At 42.2% G+C, this 23,347-nt stretch overlaps 3 protein-coding genes across 16 annotated transcripts; 1 reads left to right on the top strand and 2 right to left on the bottom strand.

Annotated features, from left to right (window-relative positions):
* Positions 1-422: 422 nt before the first annotated feature.
* rad23ab (RAD23 homolog A, nucleotide excision repair protein b) lies at positions 423-11,242 on the bottom strand. The gene is made up of 10 exons (XM_021578349.3): positions 10,965-11,242; positions 9,433-9,514; positions 6,213-6,292; positions 5,559-5,923; positions 5,395-5,441; positions 5,166-5,293; positions 4,718-4,859; positions 4,344-4,561; positions 3,985-4,131; positions 423-3,860 (listed from the first exon to the last, which is right to left on the bottom strand). The coding sequence occupies exons 1-10, from the start codon at positions 11,031-11,033 to the stop codon at positions 3,747-3,749; spliced, it is 1,392 nt and encodes a 463-aa protein (XP_021434024.2). The 5' UTR covers positions 11,034-11,242; the 3' UTR covers positions 423-3,746.
* Positions 11,243-11,291: 49 nt separating this feature from the next.
* calr3a (calreticulin 3a) lies at positions 11,292-19,228 on the bottom strand. Of its 4 annotated transcripts, none has more exons than XM_021600208.3 (10): positions 18,935-19,228; positions 17,416-17,553; positions 16,752-16,853; positions 16,272-16,475; positions 15,847-15,941; positions 15,528-15,737; positions 14,886-14,999; positions 13,033-13,176; positions 12,856-12,948; positions 11,292-12,709 (listed from the first exon to the last, which is right to left on the bottom strand). In XM_021600208.3, the coding sequence occupies exons 2-10, from the start codon at positions 17,507-17,509 to the stop codon at positions 12,506-12,508; spliced, it is 1,260 nt and encodes a 419-aa protein (XP_021455883.2). In that variant the 5' UTR covers positions 17,510-17,553; positions 18,935-19,228; the 3' UTR covers positions 11,292-12,505.
* Positions 17,692-23,318, top strand: c1h19orf44 (chromosome 1 C19orf44 homolog). Of its 11 annotated transcripts, none has more exons than XM_090200528.1 (9): positions 17,692-17,776; positions 19,430-19,581; positions 19,716-20,384; positions 20,488-20,890; positions 21,062-21,144; positions 21,357-21,837; positions 21,957-22,055; positions 22,303-22,469; positions 22,974-23,318. In XM_090200528.1, exons 2-9 carry the CDS (start codon positions 19,435-19,437, stop codon positions 23,061-23,063), a joined length of 2,139 nt encoding a protein of 712 aa, XP_090056654.1. In that variant the 5' UTR covers positions 17,692-17,776; positions 19,430-19,434; the 3' UTR covers positions 23,064-23,318. The 11 variants fall into 11 exon arrangements, 7 of the variants coding, with proteins under 7 accessions (XP_090056654.1, XP_036817877.1, XP_090056436.1 ...); XM_036961982.2 differs by having other exon boundaries at positions 17,695-18,161; XR_016486804.1 differs by having other exon boundaries at positions 17,707-18,161; positions 21,966-22,055; positions 22,244-22,469.
* Positions 23,319-23,347: the final 29 nt, after the last annotated feature.

Genomic DNA, 23,347 nt, shown 5'->3' with positions numbered 1-23,347 from the left:
AGTAGAAAGGCATCTTTAATGTCCTAAGTTTTCATAACTGTGACCTTAATTGCCTACCATCTGTAAGCTGTTAGTGTCTTAATGACTTTTCCACAGGTGCATGTTCATTAATTGTTTATGGTTCATTGAACAAGCATGGGAAACGGTGTTTAAACCCTTTACAATGAAGATCTGTGAAGTAATTATCTTTGAAAGACAGGGTCCTGAAAAAGGGACGTTTCTTTTTTTTTGCTGAGTTTATGTTTAAAATCAAATACTTTTAGACTTTTACTCAAGTAATATTTTACTGGGTGACTTTCACTTTTACTTTAGTCATTTTCTATTAAAGTATCTTTACTTTTACTCAAGAATAACAATTGGGTACTTTTTCCACCATTGGATTCAAGATGCATAGTCTTGTGTAATCATAACCAATGACACAATTTTAAAGCTTTGAAAACCTATTTATTGTACATAACGCTGAAACAATAACCTTAAAAAACATTCAGCAAACCTTCAAGTGGTGCATTTAAGGCTAAATCCCTATGCATTATTGTAGTTTCAAATAAGAAAAAACAAAAAGTTAAACAACAAAACAAAATGATAAAAATCAATATCATCACTCCTGTGGTTCCACAGCATGCCATAGCTCAGCTTAAGTCTGTTATAAAACTCATGCAATCAACCAACCAACCTACATCGCTCAGAGCAACAGTCTTCACAATAAAGAGGCTTATTTTGCAAAAGCTGAAATCAACTCCATGTACATTATGATACAGAAAGTCAGCTGGGTCAATCTTTCTCGTCTACACACAAGAAAAAAGAAAAAGCAGAGGCCTGTGTTGCGTGTTGTTCACACAAAACTGGGTGGTTTCTAGCACTTCCAGAACTTCACTGCACTTTTAACACCCTTTATAGGATGGCTGTTTGATTATGATAGTCAATATAAATCCTATGGCACTCATCTATGAATAATTAAAATACACATTTTGACTAACCATGGACCTATAAAACAATCTGTACACAATTTTGCACAAACAAACAATTAATCTTCAACAAAATGAGACTAACCTCAAGGCATGGTAGAGTGGATAAAAAAAACGTACAGCATGATTTATTTTGACATGATACATTAAGGATCAGGGGCAATCAAAACACACAAGAAAGTGTTCAGGGAGAACAGAATTAGGTGTGCATAACATGCTTATGAAATAATAACAAAGGGCTCAAACTAAAAAATCAAATCAAAATATAGAGGAAAACTCTCTTGGTAAATAGTGTGGTCTACAGCTTATCATTAGAACTAGCTTTCAAGTGTTGAGCAAGTATTTGTAAAAAACAACTATGTTGCTCAAACGTCATTTAGTGCAGTCATATGGTACCTTACAGTGAAACTACACTGGGACACATCTGGAACCATGCTGCTACTCTCTGTTTTCCATATATGCATAGTCACTTTAACTATACATTCATGTACATACTACCTCAATTAGCCCGACTAACCGGTGCCCCCGCACATTGGCTACTGGACTATCTGCATTGTGTCCCGCCACCCGCCAACCCCTCTTTTTCGCTACTGCTACTCTCTGTTCATCATACTTGCATAGTCACATTAACCATATCTACATGTACATACTACCTCAATCAGCCCGACTAACCGGTGCCTGTATATAGCCTCACTACTGTTATAGCCTCACTACTGTTATTATTCACTGTCTTTCATTGTTGTTTTTTATTTCCTTACTTATCTATTGTTAACCTAATACCTATTTTCTACACTGATGGTTAGGGCCTGTAACTAAGCATTTCACTCTAAGGTTGTATTCGGCACACGTGACAAATAAACTTTGAATTTATTTGATCTGAAATCCAGGATTACTCATCATGTCTCATCTTACAGTGAAACTACACTGGGACACATCTGGAACCAAATCCAGGATTTCTCTTTATGTCTCATCTTACAGTGTTATCACATTTCAATATCAATAACATAACTTCCTTATCTTTTACACAAATGATTATACATAAACAATAGCAACATTAATTCTGTAAAAGTAAAATAAAGTGCCAAAATAACTTTCCAACATTGATATGACATTTAATTTACAAAATATCTGAGTTACCTTTATATGAAAAAACAAACAATAAACAAGTTCCATGGCCATTTTGCTGGTTTTGTCACTTTATCACGGGAAACTCAAGTATATTCTCCCAAGAGTTGAGGCCCACATAGCAAACACAAATCAAAGTATGTTTGGGGTTTCCTTTAAGAGAGGTTGAAAAGCAATATATGGTGAGGCAAACATCCACTGTAACTCTATGGATGGACACGGCACAAGCAGCAGTGATAACAGCAGTGATAGCAGCAGTAATAGCAGCAGTGATAGCAGCAGTAATATCAGCAGTGATAGCAGCAGTGATAGCAGCAGTAATAGCCACAGTAATAGCAGCAGTGACAGGAGCAGTAATAGCAGCAGTGATAGCAGCAGTAATAGCAGCAGTGATAGCAGCAGTGATAGCAGTAGTAATAGCAGCAGTAATAGCAGCAGTGATAGCAGTAGTAATAGCAGCAGTGATAGCAGCAGTGATAGCAGTAGTAATACCGCAGTGATAGCAGCAGTAATAGCAGTAGTAATACAGCAGTGATAGCAGCAGTAATAGCAGCAGTGATAGCAGCAGTAATAGCAGCAGTGACAGCAGCAGTGATAGCAGCAGTGATAGCAGCAGTGATAGCAGTAGTAATAGCAGCAGTAATAGCAGCAGTGATAGCAGTAGTAATAGCAGCAGTGATAGCAGCAGTGATAGCAGCAGTGATAGCAGTAGTAATAGCAGCAGTAATAGCAGCAGTGATAGCAGTAGTGACAGCAGCAGTAATAGCATCTGTAATAGCAGCAGTAATAGCAGCAGTAATAGCAGTAGTAATACAGCAGTGATAGCAGCAGTAATAGCAGCAGTGATAGCAGTAGTGATAGCAGCAGTAATAGCAGCAGTGATAGCAGTAGTGATAGCAGCAGTAATAGCAGCAGTGATAGCAGCAGTGATAGCAGTAGTAATACCGCAGTGATAGCAGCAGTAATAGCAGTAGTAATACAGCAGTGATAGCAGCAGTAATAGCAGCAGTGATAGCAGTAGTGACAGCAGCAGTAATAGCATCTGTAATAGCAGCAGTAATAGCAGCAGTGATAGCAGTAGTAATAGCAGCAGTGATAGCAGTAGTAATAGCAGCAGTAATAGTAGCAATGGTCGCAGTGATAGCATCAGTAATAGCAGCAGTAATAGCAGCAATAATTGCAGTGATAGCAGCAGTAATAACAGCAGTGATAGCAGCAGTGATAGCAGCAGTAATAGCAGTAGTGATAGCAGCAGTAATAGCAGCAATAATTGCAGTGATAGCAGCAGTAATAACAGCAGTGATAGCAGCAGTGATAGCATCAGTAATAGCAGCAATAATTGCAGTGATAGCAGCAGTAATAACAGCAGTGATAGCAGCAGTGATAGCAGCAGTAATAGCAGCAGTGATAGCAGCAGTAATAGCAGCAGTGATAGCAGCAGTAATGGCAGCAGTGAGCAAGAGAGACCACTGAGAGCTAACATACTCAGAGAGAATGGAGAAGGCATAGCTTACAGTAACTAAACATCACGTCTTTGTCCAATGACAAGTCACTTTTGGTAACCTTTTCCACTCCTTCCTTCCAAATCACATTTTGTAGCACTATCACTCGTTCTCTAGCCCTCCATTCTTCCCCTTCATGCTGACGCATGCACATTCACTCGTCATCAAATGTTTGTTGGAGCAGGAAATTAGCAGCTAAATTCTCGTTCTTCTCACATGCGAAATATGCTTGAATGACAAGTCCCTCTGGAAATCCCAAGGCTTTTAACTGTAATGAAAACACATAGGCAATTGTCAGCTCAGAAACACATAACCAATGACACAGCGAGCTTCGCATTGAGAAAGTGATATAAATGAGTTCAATCTCAATTATTAAACATAAATACTCATACCCTCTCGATGGCCTCCTTCTCTTGTGGGGTGACCTGGATGTAGTTAGTCTGTGGCGCCCCCTGGGACTGAACTCCCTCCTCTACCATCTCTCCTCCTTGGGGCTCGTTCAGCATCTGCACAAACCGCTCCTGGTGCTGGGTGATTTGCTGCAAAGAAAGAACATCATCATATAAACCCTTACGAATACAAATAATGATTTCCTTTTTAGTAGGTTAAGTCAAAACAGAATCTAAAGGGCAGAATATTTACAACCTCCCATAAAACCAGATTGGGTCTGGAAAGCCAAGCCGATGAGCATGGCTACGTGGATGGAGAGAGACTGCATGCAGTCACTGGGATGTCCAGTCTCCCCACTGACCTGCAGCAGCTGGGGGTTGTCTCTGCCTAGCTGCTGGAGCAGGGCAGGAAGGAGAGCTGGGTTCTGCTGGATGACCTGTCTCATCTGCTGGAACTGTGGCTGGTTCCTCAAAAACTCCAGGGGGTTCTCATCCCCAGTACTTCCACCAGTACCACCAGTAAGCCCACCAATCAGCCCACCAGACGAGGGGGGCTGCTGGGTTGAAGACACTGCGCCTGCTGCAAAACAAGAATTAATGGACATAGAGTTCAAAGACCTATATGAAACACAGTTCTGAGCTGACAATGTGCGTCCAGAGAAATTATTGGTTGGTATGAGAGACACATGGGCCTGGTAAAAGAACAAGAGTAGAGTGGGTGGGTAGGTGGTCTCACTCGTGGCTGCTGGTGGGGGCTGGGCTCTATCTGTGGCTGGAGCAGGGGCTGGGGCAGGAGTAGGGACAGTGGGGTTGAGGTTGGCCAGAGCTGTGTGTAGGAACGCCTCCGGTGGCAGAACGTCAGCCTCGGCTGGAATCCCCTGGATGAAGTAGAGATAAGAATTGATGATGCCTCGGGACAATTAAATAATAATAATGAAGTGCATTTATATTGCTCTCTCCTAAGTTCTCAAAGCGCTTTGCATTGTAAGGGAGACAGATGGATAAACACACAATGAACTGTATACAGCTTTGAGACTGAAAATCATGTTTTATCCCGTGCATACAGAATATGCACACTGTCAGTTTGTGGAAAAGAGTGTGGTGGAGCATAGGAATTAGCTCCACTGCTCCCAGGTCATAATACACTCATCTACCATTAAATCACTGATAGGATGGAAACTCACCATTAGCAGGTACTCCACGGCTCTGTCTGGGTTGTTGTAACTGGCTCGCAGCGCTGCAATAACCTGCTCCCTTTCATATCCCATAGACATGATTTCAGACACTAGATTCTCATATGCCTGTCCTGTCACTGTCTCATGAAGAGAGGGGGAAAATATACAGGGTCATAAATCAATGGGAAGATGAAGCATGATATTTTGATGTGAAAGATTAGACTAGTCTCTTGATTACCCAGTATTGACGCTGCTTCTTCCAGGAGACTTAAGTCATCAACAAGGCTGTGAGAGAATTTTTTGTTGTTGATCAAAACAGACACATTTATGAACTAAAAACATGTTTGCCATACACATCTTTAAACAATCTAAGATATAAAATATTTTATCAGAAGTCAATACCTGGAGGAGGAGAGGGCTGGTGGTGTAGCAAAAGGCTGTTCAGGGTGCTCCCCCTCAGGCTTTACCTCTGAGAGGGAGGATGCTGCTGCAGCTGGGGCTGCACTCGTCCCCAGGGCTGCAGGGGGAAAAGAAGCAGGGGCTGGTACAGGGGGTGTGAAGAACTCCACTGCTTGTGTGAGGCTTGAGGTAGGGGCAGGTGTGGATGTTGGGGACAGGGTGGAGATCTCCATGGGGGCAGGGGATGAGGTAGGTCGGGCAATGTCAGAGAGGGACAACCCAGAAACAGCAGGAGGTGCAGGGGCAGGAGCAGGGGTAGAGGCTGGGGCTGCCAGAGGAGAAATCTGTGGAGTAGCTGGAGGTTTGGGCTGTAGGGAGACAACAAACAAGACTGCCCAGAGATGACCACTGTGACTACAGACAACTACCTCATCTTTAGACATCAATAAATAATATATTTCTACAAATACAAATTACTAACTACTGCTTCCACTGCCATTAATGCTGTAATGACAGTATCATAAGCACACACATAAATCTTGTATGTCCTTTGTTAAAGTTTACTATCAATTAATCAATAAAATAAGGAACTCGTATAATATCCTCACATATGAATGGCTACCAAGAAAATCCATTAAAACAGTGTTGAAATCTTACCTTTGTAACCATGACCACCAGAAAGTTGTTCTCATCAATTCTGTAGTCTTTTAGAGGTATGTCATCATTCAAGATTTTGCCTACCAAAACACAACAAGAAGAACCTGCTCAATGACACTGAACAAAAATATAAAATGCAACATGCATGCAAAGATTTTACTGGGTTACAGTTTATATACGGAAATAAATAATCTTAAATGAATTCATTAGGCCCTAATCTATTGATTTCACATGACTGGGAATACAGATCTGTTGGTCACAGATACCTTAAAAAAAGGTAGTGGGTGTGGATCAGAAAACCATTCAGTATCTGGTGTGACCACCATTTGCCTAATGCCACGCGACATACAGTGTGGCAAAAAAGTATTTAGTCAGCCACCAATTGTGCAAGTTCTCCCACTTAAAAAGATGAGAGAGGCCTGTAATTTTCATCATAGGTACACTTCAACTATGACAGACAAAATGAGAAAAAAAATCCAGAAAATCACTTTGTAGGATTTTTAATTAATTTATTTGCAAATTATGGTGGAAAATAAGTATTTGGTCAATAAAAAAAGTTTCTCAATACTTTGTTGTATACCCTTTGTTGGCATTTACAGAGGTCAAACGTTTTCTGTAAGTCTTCACAAGGTTTTCAAACACTGTTGCTGGAATTTTGGCCCATTCCTCCATGCAGTGATGTTTTGGGGCTGTTGTTGGGCAACACGGACTTTCAACTCCCTCCAAAGATTTGGAGACTGGCTAGGCCACTCCAGGACCGTGAAATGCTTCTTACGAAGCCACTCCTTCATTGCCCGGGCGGTGTGTTTGGGATCATTGTCATGCTGAAAGACCCAGCCACGTTTCATCTTCAATGCCCTTGCTGATGGAAGGAGGTTTTGACTCAAAATCTCACGATACATGGCCCCATTCATTCTTTCCTTTACACGGATCAGTCGTCCTATTCCCTTTGCAGAAAAACAGCCCCAAAGCATGATGTTTCCACCCCCATGCTTCACTGTAGGTATGGTGTTTTTTGGATGCAACTCAGCATTCTTTGTCCTCCAAACACGACGAGTTGGGGTTTTACCAAAAAGTTATATTTTGGTTTCATCTGACCATATGACATTCTCCCAATCTTCTTCTGGATCATCCAAATGCTCTCTAGCAAACTTCAGACGGGCCTGGACATGTACTGGCTTAAGCAGGGGGACACGTCTGGCACTGCAGGATTTGAGTCCCTGGCGGCGTAGTGTGTTACTGATGGTAGGCTTTGTTACTTTGGTCCCAGCTCTCTGCAGGTCATTCACTAGGTCCCCCTGTGTGGTTGTGGGATTTTTGCTCACCGTTCTTGTGATCATTTTGACCCCACGGGGTGAGATCTTGCGTGGAGCCCCAGATTGAGGGAGATTATCAGTGGTCTTGTATGTCTTCCATTTCCTAATAATTGCTCCCACAGTTGATTTCTTCAAACCAAGCTGCTTACCTATTGCAGATTCAGTATTCCCAGCCTGGTGCAGGTCTACAATTTTGTTTCTGGTGTCCTTTGACAGCTCTTTGGTCTTGGCCATAGTGGAGTTTGAAGTGTGACTGTTTGCGGTTGTGGACAGGTCTTTTATACTGATAACAAGTTCAAAGAGGTGCCATTAATACAGGTAACGAGTGGAGGACAGAGGAGCCTCTTAAAGAAGAAGTTACAGGTCTGTGAGAGCCAGAAATCTTGCTTGTTTGTAGGTGACCAAATACTTATTTTCCACCATAATTTGCAAAAAAATTAATTGAAAATCCTACAATGTGATTTTCTGGATTTTTTTTCTCAGTTTGTCTGTCATAGTTGAAGTGTACCTATGATGAAAATTACAGGCCTCTCTCATCTGTTTAAGTGGGAGAACTTGCACAATTGGTGTTTGACTAAATACTTTTTTTGCCCCACTGTATCTCCTTTGCATAGAGTCATCAGGCTGTTGATTGTGGCCTGTGAATGTTGTCCCACTCCTCTCCAATGGCGGTGTGAATTTACTGGAAATTGGCGGGAACTGGAACATCGTCGTACACGTCGATCCAGAGCATCCCAAACATGCTCAATGGGTGACATGTCTGGTGAGTATGCAGGCCGTGGAAGAACTGTGACATTTTCAGCTTCCAGGAATTGTGTACAGATCCTTGTGACATGGGGCCCTGCATTATCATGCTGAAACATGAGGTGATGGCGGTGGATGAATGGCACGACCATGGGTCTTAGGATCTCATCATGGTACCTCTGTGCATTCAAATTGCCAAATTGCCAAAATACAATTGTGTTCATTGTCCGTAGCTTATGCCTGCCCATACCATAACCCCACCACCACCATGAGGCACTCTGTTCAGCAAACCGCTCGCCTACACAACATCATACACGCTGTCTGCCATCTACCCAGTACAGTTGAAACCGGGATTCATCCATGAAGAGCACACTTCTCCAGTGTGCCAGTGGCCATTGAAGGTGAGCATTTCCCCACTAAAGTATGTTATGACACCGAACTGCAGTCAGGTCAAGACCCTGGTGAGGGCAACAAGCATGCAGATGAGCTTCTCTGAGACGGTTTTGACAGTTTGTGCAGAAATCCTTCGGTTGTGCAAACCCACAGTTTCATCAGCTGTCCGGGAGGCTGGTCTCAGATGATCCCGCAGGTGAAGAAGCCAGATGTGGAGGTCCTGGGCTGGCATGGTTACACGTGATCTGCGGTTGTGAGGCCGTTTGGACGTACTGACAAATTCTCTGAAACGACGGTTTATGGTAGAGAAATGAACATTCAATTCTCCTGCAACAGTTCTGGTGAACATTCCTGCTGTCAGCATGCCAATTGCATGCTCCCTCAAAACTTGAGACATCTGTGTCATTGTGTTGTGTGAAAAAACTGCAAATTTTAGAGTGGCCTTTTATTGTGTCCAACACAAAGTGCACCTGTGTAATGATTATGCTGTTTAATCATCTTCTTGAAATGCCACACCTGTCAGATGGATGGATTATCTTGGCAAAGGAGAAATGCTCACTAACAGGGATGTAAACAAATTTGAGGGAAATACTATTTTCGTGCATATGGAAATTTTGTGGGATCTTTTATTTAGGCTCATGAAATATAGGACCAACACTTTATATGTTGCGTTTATATTTTTGTTCAGTCTAGATCTATAGGCTACAACATTCCTGATGTGTCCGATAGATATTCAAGATGCAGTTAGTGATTAACTGCTGTTTTACCTGCGTAGATTAATTTTTGCCCTGTGGCTGGATAGCCATCCTTCCCTTTTTCAGTCTCAATCTTCTCCTTCAGGGCTTTTACCTGCCAATAACATAACATAATGACAAGCTGTTAAATAGGACTAGAGATAGAACACATTTAGTTTGATCTCTACGGGCAGGGCATTCTTCTGATTAGTTCTCTGAGGAGAGCACCTCTCCTGGACCTCCTGGACCTAATGAGGTGACACATTATACTGTATGTCTCAGCTCCGTCATAAAGCAGAATCTTTGAGGATTATGGGATTGGAAGTGGAAAGCTGTGAGCCTGTGATTCACATTCTGCCATTACTTCACCTTGTTGTGAGTGCTTCAAGGCAGTACACAGATATTTTTTATAGACAGATGCATTTCAATGGCTCTACATTCCCTTATGTGATACACCATACATGTATTTTTAAAGTTGACACACTATACACAAGTTAATGATACAGTAATACATGTTCCAGTTCTAAAACTGAGCTGTAGAGTTGCTCACCAGACAGTGTTATTACCAGCAATGTAATATATCTCTCAGTCAATTAGCAATACAGGCCTAGGGAAAGAATTTGTAAAGCAGATGCCATAGCTTGTACACAGTCATACTACTATTTACATTTATCTAAAGGTTGAGTGTTACTCAATCTTGGTCCTGTGGAACCTCAGGGGATGCAGGCTTTTGTTCCATCCCAGTGCTACTGCTAATTACTAACACACCTGATTCAACAAATCAGGGTCTTGCTAATCAGATGTTTGTATCTAAACCATTTTCCCAGGTGAGTTGACTGAGAAAGCATTCTCAATGACAGCAGAAAGCTGCTCTAAAGGTAGAACCCTAAAGGTCACTGCTATGTAAGGGGCTATGGTAGTTGCATTCTAAAGGGGAAACGTCACCTGTGAATTAAGCCAAATATAGAGCAGATAAATATGCAAAGAGGATGTGTTGACATTGGAAAGGTATTGAAAACAGCAAACAATCATAATATTGTGTAAGAAACCATTTTAAAATACATTTTAATAAACAAGAGCCCCCCAATGTATAGTCTACGTTATTTAAAAAAATACAATTGTTGTAGAATATCTCAAATGCATTAAATAATGTATATTGTTATTAACCTTATCTTTGTATTGTTAATTGTACAGCCTCTCAAACTGTTTTTTCAATGGTAGTGTATAAACAAATATAGCATAACAAATGTACATAACGCCCCCCTCCACCCGATTCCTATAGTCCAAAAAAGGGGGTATACGAGATCCGCTCTATGGTATCGAGACCTGGGCTTGTCAAATCTTGCGTCATCATTCATGAGAATACAGCCAGGCAATCTCAGGCGCCACGAATATCGCCATTTGACAACAACACCTGTTAAAATGTGACATGAAGAATGACAACATTATATAAAATAGCATCCCCCTCTCCAGATTAAATCGCATTGTCCAAGGCCCTGGTTGCTCCCAGCCCCTCGGCCTCAAGCATTTTTACTGGAGTCACTAACTTAACTTCCACTACTTACCGTTAGTTCTGGATCTATTTCTATTTTAAACGTTTGCTGCTGAAGAGTCTTCAGCGTTATCGACAGCATCTTCAAGACGATTCCCGATAATTGCCAGACGCTAAAGGGCTCTACACCAGTTTCTGTAGGCTACTGTTGCCACAGTAGGACCTAGTTGTGTGACTCAGCTATCACTGTATTGGTTGTGTTGTAGTCAGACGCCATCTACTTGCTGCCTGAGACAAGACATACTGCTGGGGCTACGGCTATACCACGTGAATCTAAATGATTGTGCATATGATTTACCCAATATCAAATGCTGTTCTAGTCTCACCTCATACAACAAAATGACTTTGTAAATTATTTAGTGGGTTTTCAACAAGCATTTAAAACATGACTGACGGAGACATTCATTTACAAAATGATCAGTTACGGAATTGTACAATTATTAGAAAGCAAACAATTTCAGTGGTTTCTTTCTACTGAAAATGTTGTGTACTGTTACTGACAAACTTGCATGTATTGCTGTATCTGGGTATGGATTGTTCCAGAACATGGTTTAGAGAAAAGGCCCACCGCCCTGTCCCGAGTGTCCTCAGAGAGGCAGAGACCTGCCATTGCCCTGTCCTGAGTGTCCTAAGAGGCAGTGACCTGAAATAAAACACACGGTCAAGAGTACCTCTCCTCATTGTGTCTACAACACCAAATTAGAACAGTTACAGCAAACCCATCCATATCACAAAATCAGTAAGAATCTAACCTTTCTGGAATGTAAGTCTCCTGAAAATACTTATTGAAATAAAAAGCTTAATTTATTCACTGAAATTTAAACAGTACTCTGTGAGGACAGTGACATGTTTAAGATTGTGAGTCACAGTTTAGATCCTTTAGTCTGATAGTCATGTCTGCGGCTGCCATACAACTAAAGCAAGGTCTGAGACAGCAACATGTACAAAATAGATCATGGGAGAGTTATGAATGGTGGACAAACAGGATGATTGTAACGAGGGAATAAATTAAAAGGATGTTGATTATAATAATTTATAGTACAGTACAGCATACAACTGTATAAAAATAAATCAAACAAACTACAACTGATATGCACCCAATTTGTTTCCCAAAATAGACAATATCAGATAAGACTGATGACAATAATGTGGGGAATAATCCTTTGCTTTGACACTGAAGGGATGAACTGATGGTAGCTGATGATAAAAGCAAGGAAGCCAGTGGCAGCACCACCTAGAGCAACTGTAGGACACATGGACAGGACAGACCACATTCTGAATAAAGGGGGAAATTATCCTAAATTAATCACTCACAGAAACATAAAACTTAAACCCAGTTATTCAACCCTAAACACCTATTTTAAAAAAAATGTTTAAAAAAAATGGAACCTCTAAGGCAAACATTGCCTGCCCCTTTCCCACCCCTACACCTGAAAAATAGGTTGCCACAGGAAGGGCAAGTCCATAGGGTATTACTCAATGTGATGATGCACAGCAGTCAGTCCATTGGAGAGAAGATAGGGCGGGACAGAAACATCTTCTGTTCAGTTTAATTTACAACTCGTCCTTGTCCTTCTTGGGAGTTTCCTCTTCCCCTTCTTCCGTTGGGCTGTCCTCTTCCTCCTCCTTTGACTCATCCTCCTCATCATCATCATCATCTCCCTCATCGTCAGCAGTGTCCTTCTTGCTCTTCTCCTCCTCTTCTCTAGCTTTCCTCTCCTCCTCCTCCTGTGCATCTTTCATTTTCTTTTCTGGTTCCTATTTTACAAATAAGGAAAATGGGTCATTGAGAGAGCACTGTGGGTCGGTTGTATTTTGGTCTAACATTTGAAGAGGAATAGCAAATTGAACTCATACTAACTTATGCAAAATAGAAACGTATCATGAAAATAACAAAATCTTACCTTTGTAGTTCCCCAGGTTTCATTTCCAAACTCCTCCGCCTCCTTTACATCATCACCAATCAGGAAGTTGTCAAAGATGGTGCCAGACTTCACCTATAGAAAGACAGACAAACAAATGTAACATCAAGCCCATAATTACCCTTCAGCTACAAATTTCTCATTCATTGTCTAACATACCTGCCACAGGTCCAGACCCAGCACTCCAATGTTGTCAAACTTGTAGATGGAGGTGTCAGCTGTGTAATCAGGGTTATCAATCTCAGGATGCACCCAGGTACCTTTGTAGTCGGGGTTTTCAATCTGCTTTGGATTCCACTCTCCCTGAAAAGACAAGGCCAGATATTATACTACCAGTGGTGACCAACTAGCTGTATAATGCAGCTCATGGAAGGATAACACTCTGTCATGACTGTCTTGATCAGGTCAGGTTACAGGAGACCACAACCCTACAGATTATCTCTCATCCCCAACAGAGGAGGAGAGATCTAGGGGTCTGAAAACGTGGGGGTTTTATGGCCCCCACTCCCCTGGTAAATCTCAGGCCACAGACAAATCCCTTTGTCCTGTCACTATGAAGAACCAGCCTCAGAACATTAAACATGAAATAAAGGGACTTTGGAACAATGGTTTCCATCAGCCACAATGGTGGTCATGACAATAGATGGACTATGAAAATGTATGTCATTTTTGTTCGGTTATTAAAGGTTAATAGATTATGTTATTACGAAAACATTGTAATGTGAAGGGTTTTCCTAGTATACGTTTGATGTTTATACATTGTACGTTGTATGGAAAATATCCAAATCAAAGAGAATGTTTTGGGGAAGATGAAATGTTAAGTTAGTTGTCTAAAATGGGATTTGAGAAAAATCTAGCCCTTGCCTCATTAACTTGGTACGCCCAGTATAGAATTTACAACAGGACTGCGTGACCCCAGCTGCAGCAGGGTCTTAAAAAGTAAACAAACCCAGAATGCAACGCAAGTTTGAGGACAAAGAAATCCTTTTCTACCCAAGCTACGGATGAGTAGCTGTGTCTAAGCGGGTGAATTCAAGTCGAACCACCTAGCCTCCATCTCCCATCGAACCGTGGTATCTAAAGGGTTTTATTCCTATGCTGTGAGCTCTGAGCTACAGAGCTGTCTGTCCTCAGAAGACCCCTTCCAGAGAAAGGGGTGGGGGAACAGACTCCTAAGCCAAAAAGGACACTCACACCAGGAGGACGCGCAGGAGAAGTGCGTCATCGAACTGCGGAACGGTCCACGCAGAGAATCCCCGGAGATCATCACCACGTAATTACATCATTATATTCTGACCCATAAGAGCGGCAGTTTGAGGCAAAGCTAGGGTTAGAATAGCATAGCTGACAAATTCACCCAAATGCATATTTCTCGTGTACTTCTTTCTGTTCCCTCTCTTTTGAAATTCCCATTGTGGGTAACACGCGCCATAGTGTGTTGGCCCGTTATACTAAGTTCTAATCAATAGCCTAAAAATGTGTTTTGTCTATGTGTATCTTTTATCATCATTTTAGCTTTTAGTAAATAAATATTCCATTAAGATTGGTGTGGTACGATTTCATTAGTGGGACCCGGGTCCGTGCTGATTCACGTGCTATACGACGTTCAGAACGAGATTGTTAGAGGCAACTGGTTAATTAGCGGCTGTTGTAAAATCGATATTCTGATATTCTTTGAGTTAATTTGGGAAATAGAATCTCAATAAAACATAGTTTTCCCATGGTGCCCCAGGTTAATGAGTTAATAATTGCTTGATTCAGTTAATCACGTAATTAGAAACTTGTAATCATTCGATGAGCAACAGTCGTCACATTAACTAATACAACAACTCTATAATAACTTGTATTAAACTATTTGTAAGTATTGCATATGCTATGAATGCATGAAGATTCTAGAGTATATTAACATAATAAGCTTAATCAGCATTTACATAAGCTGTTATAAATGCTTATAAATTAATAATTGAAGTTATTTAAGTGTTGTTAGCCACTGGTTCAAACTCAGTGTGTACCTGATACTCCGGGTTGGGGATCACAGGAGGCTCCCACTCTCCATCCATGTCCACATCCCAGTCATCAGGCTTCTTAGCATCAGGGTCAGGGATGTTCTCAGGCTTCTCCCAGCCCTAGTGAGAAAGTTCAAGATTAGTTGGCCAGTGACAGAACTTAAAGTACTTTGGACAAAGAGAGAGAACTCCTGAAATGGTGTAACTAAACCAGGATCACAGAAAGCTCAAGCTCTTTGGCTTTAATAGTCAAATTACTGTTAATATCAGGAAGAAAGATCATACAACATGTTCTAAGCACAATGGGCCAATATGGTAGAATGAAATGTGATAGCCATCAAATTCTTAAAAATGGTTTTACCATTATGTAAGAGTAACTAGCCTTGGGGAAACTTTGGGATCTGTCCATTTTACAGTGGATTGATGGAACTGTGTTTCCTGACTAGATGCATTGGGCCGAATAGGGAAACAGTGCTGACTGGACACCAATGCAAAAAAAGGTCTGAGCCTCTTCAGCACATTGTCATTCCCAGTAACAGCTTATAAACTTCTTTTAACTTGGATTACGTTTCTCAATCGGGATTCTGATATTCCCTATATGAATGCTGGTTTACTTTTGATCAAATGTCTTCAATCAAAGAGGCTCACCTCTGGCTTGGTGTCTGTAGGATCGTCAATCTTGGGCCTGTCGTCCCAGTCCTCTGGCTTCTTGGCCTCAGGGTCCTTGATGGTCTTTGCGGGCAGAATGTCCCAGTCCTCCTCCAAAGTGCCTGACTCCACCTTCTCATTGTTGATCTTCACCTCGTATGTCTGGTCCGGGTTCAGGATCAGAGTGTACAGGTGTGTCAGCTCGTCATCCTGAAGGGACAAAGTGTAGAACAGCAGGGGTCAGGTTAGAGGCAAAGAAAGGCCTGATGGGTAATATGCAGTAACATAATTCAATGCTGAGGAATTTAAAATGTCTTACCTTGCATTTGATTTCTTTCTTGATGAGGTGGTTCTTGCCTTTATAGTTAAAGATGACGTGAACCTTCTTGGTGCTGTAGCCACAGATGTCTGGCCCTGTGGGATGGATGGGTAGAAAGCATTTAATATAATGATTGTTACATCAATAAAACACAGAATCTACCTTAAACTCCACACGTTTCTGAAAATGACAGAGGGTCACAAAATCAAATTTTATTGGTCGCATACACATATTTAGCAGATGTTATTGCGGGTGTTGCGAAATGCTTGCTTGTGTTCCTAGCTCCAACAGTGTCGTAATATCTAACAATTCACACAAATCTAAAACTAAAAGAATGGAATTAACAAATATACACAGAGGGATTAATCTCTGACCAAAAATCATTCCTCAGTCAGAAAAACTAGTGGTGCTCTGCACCCACTCACCAAACATGATGTAGTACTGCGAGTCTCCGTGCATAGCTGCCTGGTCTAGGTCTGCTGGGAAGATTTTGACATATCCGCCGCCACAGTCGATCTTCTGCTCGTGTTTGACAGTGAACTGGACCACCAGGGGCTTGCCCTCGTTGCTGAAGGGTTTAAAGCGGCTGGACATAGCATAGAAACGGGCATCCTGGCTGGTCTGGAGGCCTGTGGAACAGGTAAGACGATAATACATTAACATCAGTAGGTATAAGGTATAGGAGGCGAGTGATGTATAGTGAGTTTACAGTACTGTATGTAATGTAGATTACATTTTGATTAGTGTTGGCGAGAATACGCTGTGCATTTACAACAATCCACAATCTAAGGGAGCCATTTGCAACCATTTGGCATATGCAAACTCAGACTCAGTGAAGGAATTGGGCATAATTCCATATTGAAACATCTTGTGATCAAACTACTGTATATCCCTATTCAGCTCACCTTTATCGGCCTCAGCATCGCCATAAAACTTCCCAGCAGTCAGTTGCCACTCTCCATAGTCAGTCTTGTGCTTTGATACAAGCCACCGGCTCTTCCATGCATCTGAAACCAACATTTACATTCTTATCAGTCAGGATCTAGGGGAAGTTACATGGATGAGTAAGGATGGTAGGAAATCAACGAACAAATCAAAAGTGAAAGAATCAATCATGACAATAATGGATTTCACCTTGAGACTATGTCAAAAGTTATCTTGATACATACACAAATGGTGCGTCTTCTACACACTGTGTAAAAATCTGACCATAATGATATTTTATGTCAATTCACTTTCAAATAGATTTTATGCAAGAACAAAAAAATCCAATAAAACTCAAAAACTTCCTTGACGCACAAGGTGTAATCTCATGTTCCACATTACAGAAAACTTGTATTTTAACAGAAACTACACAATGGAGCTTTTTCCAAGCAATAGCCTAGATACCAAAGTGATTGACTACTTACTACATGCAGGAAGAACATTGAAAATGTAATTAAAGACCGTAAAGACCAAAACACTACGTTATAGGGTACGGTATGGGCACTTGATTAGATCATCCCCAAAACATAATCTATCACATATAAACGTTTAAGCAATGATCAGTAAGACAAAAGTCACATTTACCTCCATCCTGAAATTGTTCCTTGAAGTATACAGTAGCGTCGATGATGACAGCTACCGATGCAAAAACTGAAAATATTGCCACTGCGACCCTCATGCTTCCACCGTCCCGCTGTCCAGGTTAACTGTGTCGTTTAGCTCCTTGAAACCCAGTAATAAACGCTCAAAGAATAAGGAAACAGGTTATATGATCATTTCTAACGCCGTATTCCTTCACAGATGGCCGCAGCTCATTGGATGTGATCCTGTCCAATGAAATGAGACCACGAGTTATTTTTCGGAAGTGCTCGGATTACACACAGAGAGGAAGAGTCAAAGAGAGAGGCCCAACTCGACGGAAAATCTGTCTCCCTCCATCCAGCAGGTTACGTTTTTTCGAACACCAAGCAAGGAGTTTTTGTATGGAGGTCAATGAGCGAGTGTCGAATTTGGTCAACAAAAAACGAATGATTTATTTGCTACGTGAAGTTTATTTGATCGAATAGAAGTTTTGTAATGTTTAGGTTGTCATGAGTGTAGTGATATAAGTAGGACACGTGACATTCCGACATCTTGCGTTGTCTCGAGATGGTTATATGCATATTTAATGTATGAGGCTAGTAGCATAGCATCTTTCCATCCAATACAGGCGGTTGACGTCAACAACCCTCGTCAAATATTCAAGTGTTAAAATAATTAGATTTATCAGCAGCAAGATTTGTGACCTGTTGCCACAAGAAAAGGGCAACCAGTGAAGAACAAACACCATTGTAAATACAACCCATATTTATGCTTATTTATTTTCCCTTGTGTACTTTAACCATTTGTACATGGTTACAACATTTGTAATGTCTTTATTGTTTTGAAGCTATGTGTAATGTTTACTGTTCATTTATATTGTTTATTTCACTTTTGTATGTCATCTACCTCACTTGCTTTGGCAATGTTAACACATGTTTCCCATGCCAATAAAGCCCCTTGAATTGAATTGTATCCACCGATCCAAAGAAAGGATAGACGGGAGCTTTGTTGTCCACAAAGCAGCCCGCTATGCTGCTTTGTGGACAACAACTGCCACTGTTAGGGGGGAGAGAAGCATCTTATCAGTATATCCATCATCTTTGTTTACACATCGGCTCGAGGTCTAGGGTCAGATTGCCCAATCCCAAACCCTAGATTTAACGGCATGGGGGATAAAAAATATCTGACTCTGAACCAGAGGTTAGAGGCAACCTCTTCAACACCGAGTTGGCCATATTTTCAATAAAGTCTCTGAATTTGTAAGAGCAGCAATAATAGGGGACGAGAGGGAAACAATTTAGTTTATGTTGTGGATAGGTTTGTAAAATTGTAAAAAACATGTTCACCTATTCCGAGAACCAAGTGGGCTATTCAAATGTGCATGCTATAGTCTAAATGCACCTTTCCACACAGTTACATAGCAAAATAAACGTCCCTCCAACGTTGACACACACATCCACTAGGCTTACCAAATGCCTTGTTTAATGCAATAACAATAAAATATGGACATTGCATGACATACCTCTGAAAGCCCGTGCCTCTTAGCTTTCCGTAGAATGGCGCGTTTAAATTATGTCATGTGACTCATGTGAGTAAACTGCGATTCGTCCCATGGATACGAGGGACGCTGTTTACGGTGAAACGTTGGATACGTTGTAGCGATCGTGGCTGATCGATCCATGGTCAAATCATGTTGTTGCTACAATGTTAATTTGAAAACGGACACATCTAATCAAGTGCATATGTCGTATGCACTCGTCTACTTGTTTAGTACACGACTGCAAAGCAGATATATTCTTGCTAGCAGCCCAGTGTAAATGTAGGTCACTGTGTTTTTTTAAACTGCTTAGAACTACTTACGATGAACATAGCTTTGCTGTTTTTTTTTATTTTTAATTCCTGCATTTATTTTTCTATTTCATATGATAAAAAATGACAACGCAGATGTTTTGAAAATATCCAATTGTTGAACAGCTAATCTAACATTCATTTGAATGTGTTTCTAACAAACTAATAGATAGAATGTGGAATCGTTGTGGCAGGAGTTCAGCTCTGGAAAGAGCACAGGCACAGCTCTCAGAGAGGAGAATTACCAAAAACACTGCTGACTCGAAGGATAACCCAGAGCGTTATGTGGCCAAAGGAACAGTTAAAACCCATGGAGATCCAGTAAGTTCAAGTTAATTTATTTTATACCTTACACCCAATGGTTGTTCATTAGCTAAGCTACCCAGAACTGCAAGAATGGTGAGTGCAAAGTATTCACAGAATGTTTTGCATTTCTATTGCAATTTTCTCCCTAGGGAAATGTGGACACCATTGCCAATAGGAGAAACACCTCACAAGCCAGACAAACCCCACTCCAGGACCTGAGCGACCTAGCGTTATCCTTAGAGGACGACCCACCACCAGAGAGCGTTGGGGCTGGTTGGGGGAGCAGGTTCCTCAAGAAAGCCCCTCCACCTGCTACCAGCCAACCTCCAGCCCAGAGCAGGACCCAGACACAGCCGGTCGAGCCCAAATATGTGACCACATGCCAGAGGAGCTCACAGAGCGCGGCCCTGAGCCGACTGGCCCTCATAGAGAACCGCATCCGAAACCGGCAACAAGCCAGGGATGGACCAGCACTGTCTAATAGGAGTACACCACCAGCCCCCCAGGAGAGGGAGACGCCCCTGACCCTATCTGACCAGTCCAGCAGTGACCTCAGCATGAAGGGAAAACGCTTCCTGAAGAAGTCAGTGAATGCATCACCTACACCTGCTGTAGTTCACAAGGAGAAAGGCCCACATCTGGATCTCATGCCATTGGGTGGTTTCAAAGCCCCTACTCCTCCAGTCAGGGTGGCCAGTCGGGGTGTGACTCTAGACAGTGATGAGGAGGATATGAGGAAGCTCCTGGGAGGCTCTTTTGAGTTGTCAGAGGATAGCCTGCACAAAGAAGCAAGAGTGTCCTCACAGACAACTAGAAAGGTACCTCACTGCCTTACTAAGAGTGGTATTATGTATTAATAGCAATTTAGTACCAGCAATGTGCAAATTAACCACCATCTCTCCTTTTTCTTGTATTCCACAGTCCTTCGTCAAAAGAAGCCAAAAGGTTTCACCCTCACCCCCACTGGTAGACTGGCTATCCTCAGTCAGAGCACTGTCCCGCTCCCCACCCTTTCCTCAACGACTCGGGTCCCCCAATCGCTTCTCCAGCCGAGCCCTGGCACAGCACAGCCCTTCTCTCTCCATCCGCAGTGCCTCAGTGGTCCTCTCTCCATCGCCTTCTCCCCCCAACACTCCCACCCCAGGCAGACAGGGCTCCCCCCGGGCCAGACACCTCAGGTGCTCCCGGTCCTCAGTGTCAGCCCTCAGCGAGGTGCGCTCCCTGGAGGAGCTCTTCCCTGAGGCCTTGGGCTCCCTGGTGGAACTCTACCCTGAGGACCTGCCCTCTGACGATGCCATCAGTGAGAAAAGTGGGGTCTCTGATGGTAAGATGTCATGCGTTAAATATCTGTAGTCTGAGTTGTAGTGAAAAGCAATATAGAAATGAGTAGTGTTTTTCTATTTTGTTTTGAGTGTGAAGGCCTAACAGTGATGCAGAGCGCTTTAATATAATTTACAAAATTCAGTTGATTTATTAAGTCATGTTTTCTCTACAGAATTCAAGCTTAACATTATGTCACTAGACGACCTGGCACCGGTCATCACGCTTGGAATGTCTGAGAACAAAAAAATGAATAAGGTTGGTAATAATGGCAGCCAGCCACCCCTGGAGCCATACAGGAAGAGGCTCGCAGAGCTACAGCGCTCTGTACAGGGCCTGATAGTGTTGAAGCACAGATCCCATACTTTGTTTTAATTATGAAAATACTTCATGTTTTGCACTCTTTTATATTTAGTAAGTAGATGCATGAATATTTTTTTTTTCATTTCTGATGAGGTTTTGTTTTCCAGAAAGAAACCAAAGCGGTCAAGGACCCTGCCGCTAAATCATTTATGGTGGAAGTTTCCAGTGAGGAGCAGATCCCATCAGAGGAGTCCAGGAATGACTATGAGAGTGACTTTGAGAGTGAGATCAGGACTGAGACAGACAGGAGTAGGGTGAGTGAGATCTCTGAGCACCTGGGATACGGGGACAAGGACATGTCGGAAGTCAGGAACTACATTGTCTCGGACACATCCCGGCAAGACAAGTACTCCAGCGTCTCGGAGGGAGACAGTCACGTCACCCACACAGACTACAGTAGAACCGCTAATTCATTCACTGGCAGAAGCAGCAAGGGTTCCTATTCCCGATCATCATCTCGCTCCCACTCTGTGGCTGACACCATCACGCCGTCTAGTGTGTGGAAAAGACGCTCGCCCAGCAGAAGGAGCGTGAGAGAGGCTGCGGTGCAGACCCAAGCAGACGGACTGGCCTACACCTGGTCCTCTGGTTTGTCCACTAACTAACTGCAGTAATATTTGTAACAGCAAAAACAATATTGCCATTTTAGTCAGTGTAATGTAGTAATGGCTACTTGTCTGTCATACCTATCCTTACATAACTGTCAGTCTGTGTAGGTATGGCCACCCTGGGGCCAGCGGTGGGGATGGCCTACGTGGATCCAACCCCTGTTGCAAGTCACACCGTCAGTGCAGAGGCTGTGGAGGGTATGTCCTTACAGCCACGGTTCAGTGACAAATTCTCACTCATTTAAGTTAAAACATATATTTTAATAAAATGCCTCAGTTGAGCCTCAATCGCTACACTGCGACTCATGCTAGTCGACGCATTGTTTCACCCACCTCACTGTCACCATCGTTAACACAATGCCTGAGGCCTAATCTCTTATCTACAGGAAAGGCTCAGGTCTTCAACCTACTGACCACACCTATATTGTGTCTACCTCCTCCCAAGCCCTCAGTGCGTACAGCCCTGCTGTGTTTGCCCTTAACGACATGCTGAGGCAGCAGCTGGCCCTCACCAAACACTTTGTCCAGACCAGTCGCCACCTCCACTCCTCCTTGCTGCAGTCCCTGGGCCCTGCAGACTACACTTACACCACTCTGGAGGACACCAAGGAGGTAGGCTACTCTATTGCCCAATCCTAAATTCATTCCTACACATTTACAGAGTACTGAAGGTATAATTGATAGTCAAACATCCCCCATTGATACCTATCCTCTTATGAGAGGCTCTCAACCATTGTTAAATATTTGCTTTGGCCAGAAGATAGCGACCCTACCTGAACGCGATGTGCCATTCCATAATAGCTGCGGCTACTGGTAACTACCAGTATTTCAATCTTCAATGTAGCAGTGTGGATAAAAGTCCAATTTGAAGTACAGTGGCATATCCCATCCCTGAATCAAGATGTTTTCCGACTCATATCTCGCGCTGGCTCGTGTCTTAATGTAACCATGATTGTGTTCTGACCTCCGTGTAAACAAGCATAACTGTGGTTTTCACACTTCTTACACTGTCCAGTTGTAGTCATAATCCAAGACAAAGATTGGCATTTTCAGATTTTGTTCAACTTTTCCTTAGTTGTAGTGGGATTCAATCAACCTGTGCGATCTTTGTTATAGTTCATTCGCTGTCACAAGTCTCCCCAGCTGACCATGGAAGAGGCCTTGGAGGAGGTTCTTCAGGAAATGAGAGAGTATCACTATATCTGACAACCAGGAGCTGCCTTGATTGCACTCAGCACTGGAAATGTATGGACACTTTACATGGTACTATTAAAACATTTTATACCAGATCATTTTTGTAATGAAATGTATTAGTTGGTGCATGTGAGATTGACCTACAGATCAGGACATCCTTATGACAAGATAATTTACTGAGTGTCATGTTCAAAAGAATGTACCGCTTTTATATTCAGATCAATGAGGACATGTAATGCTGTTCAATAAAAAGTTTAAGAACTGGAATCATGTTTTTTTTTTAATCTTGATATTAA

The sequence above is a fragment of the Oncorhynchus mykiss genome, chromosome 1 (assembly GCF_057628025.1).
Source record: "Oncorhynchus mykiss isolate SJ-2025 chromosome 1, ASM5762802v1, whole genome shotgun sequence".
Lineage (NCBI taxonomy): Eukaryota > Metazoa > Chordata > Actinopteri > Salmoniformes > Salmonidae > Oncorhynchus > Oncorhynchus mykiss.
The sequence above is the reverse complement of the archived record's forward strand: the minus strand, read 5'-3'. Positions and strand labels throughout refer to the sequence as shown.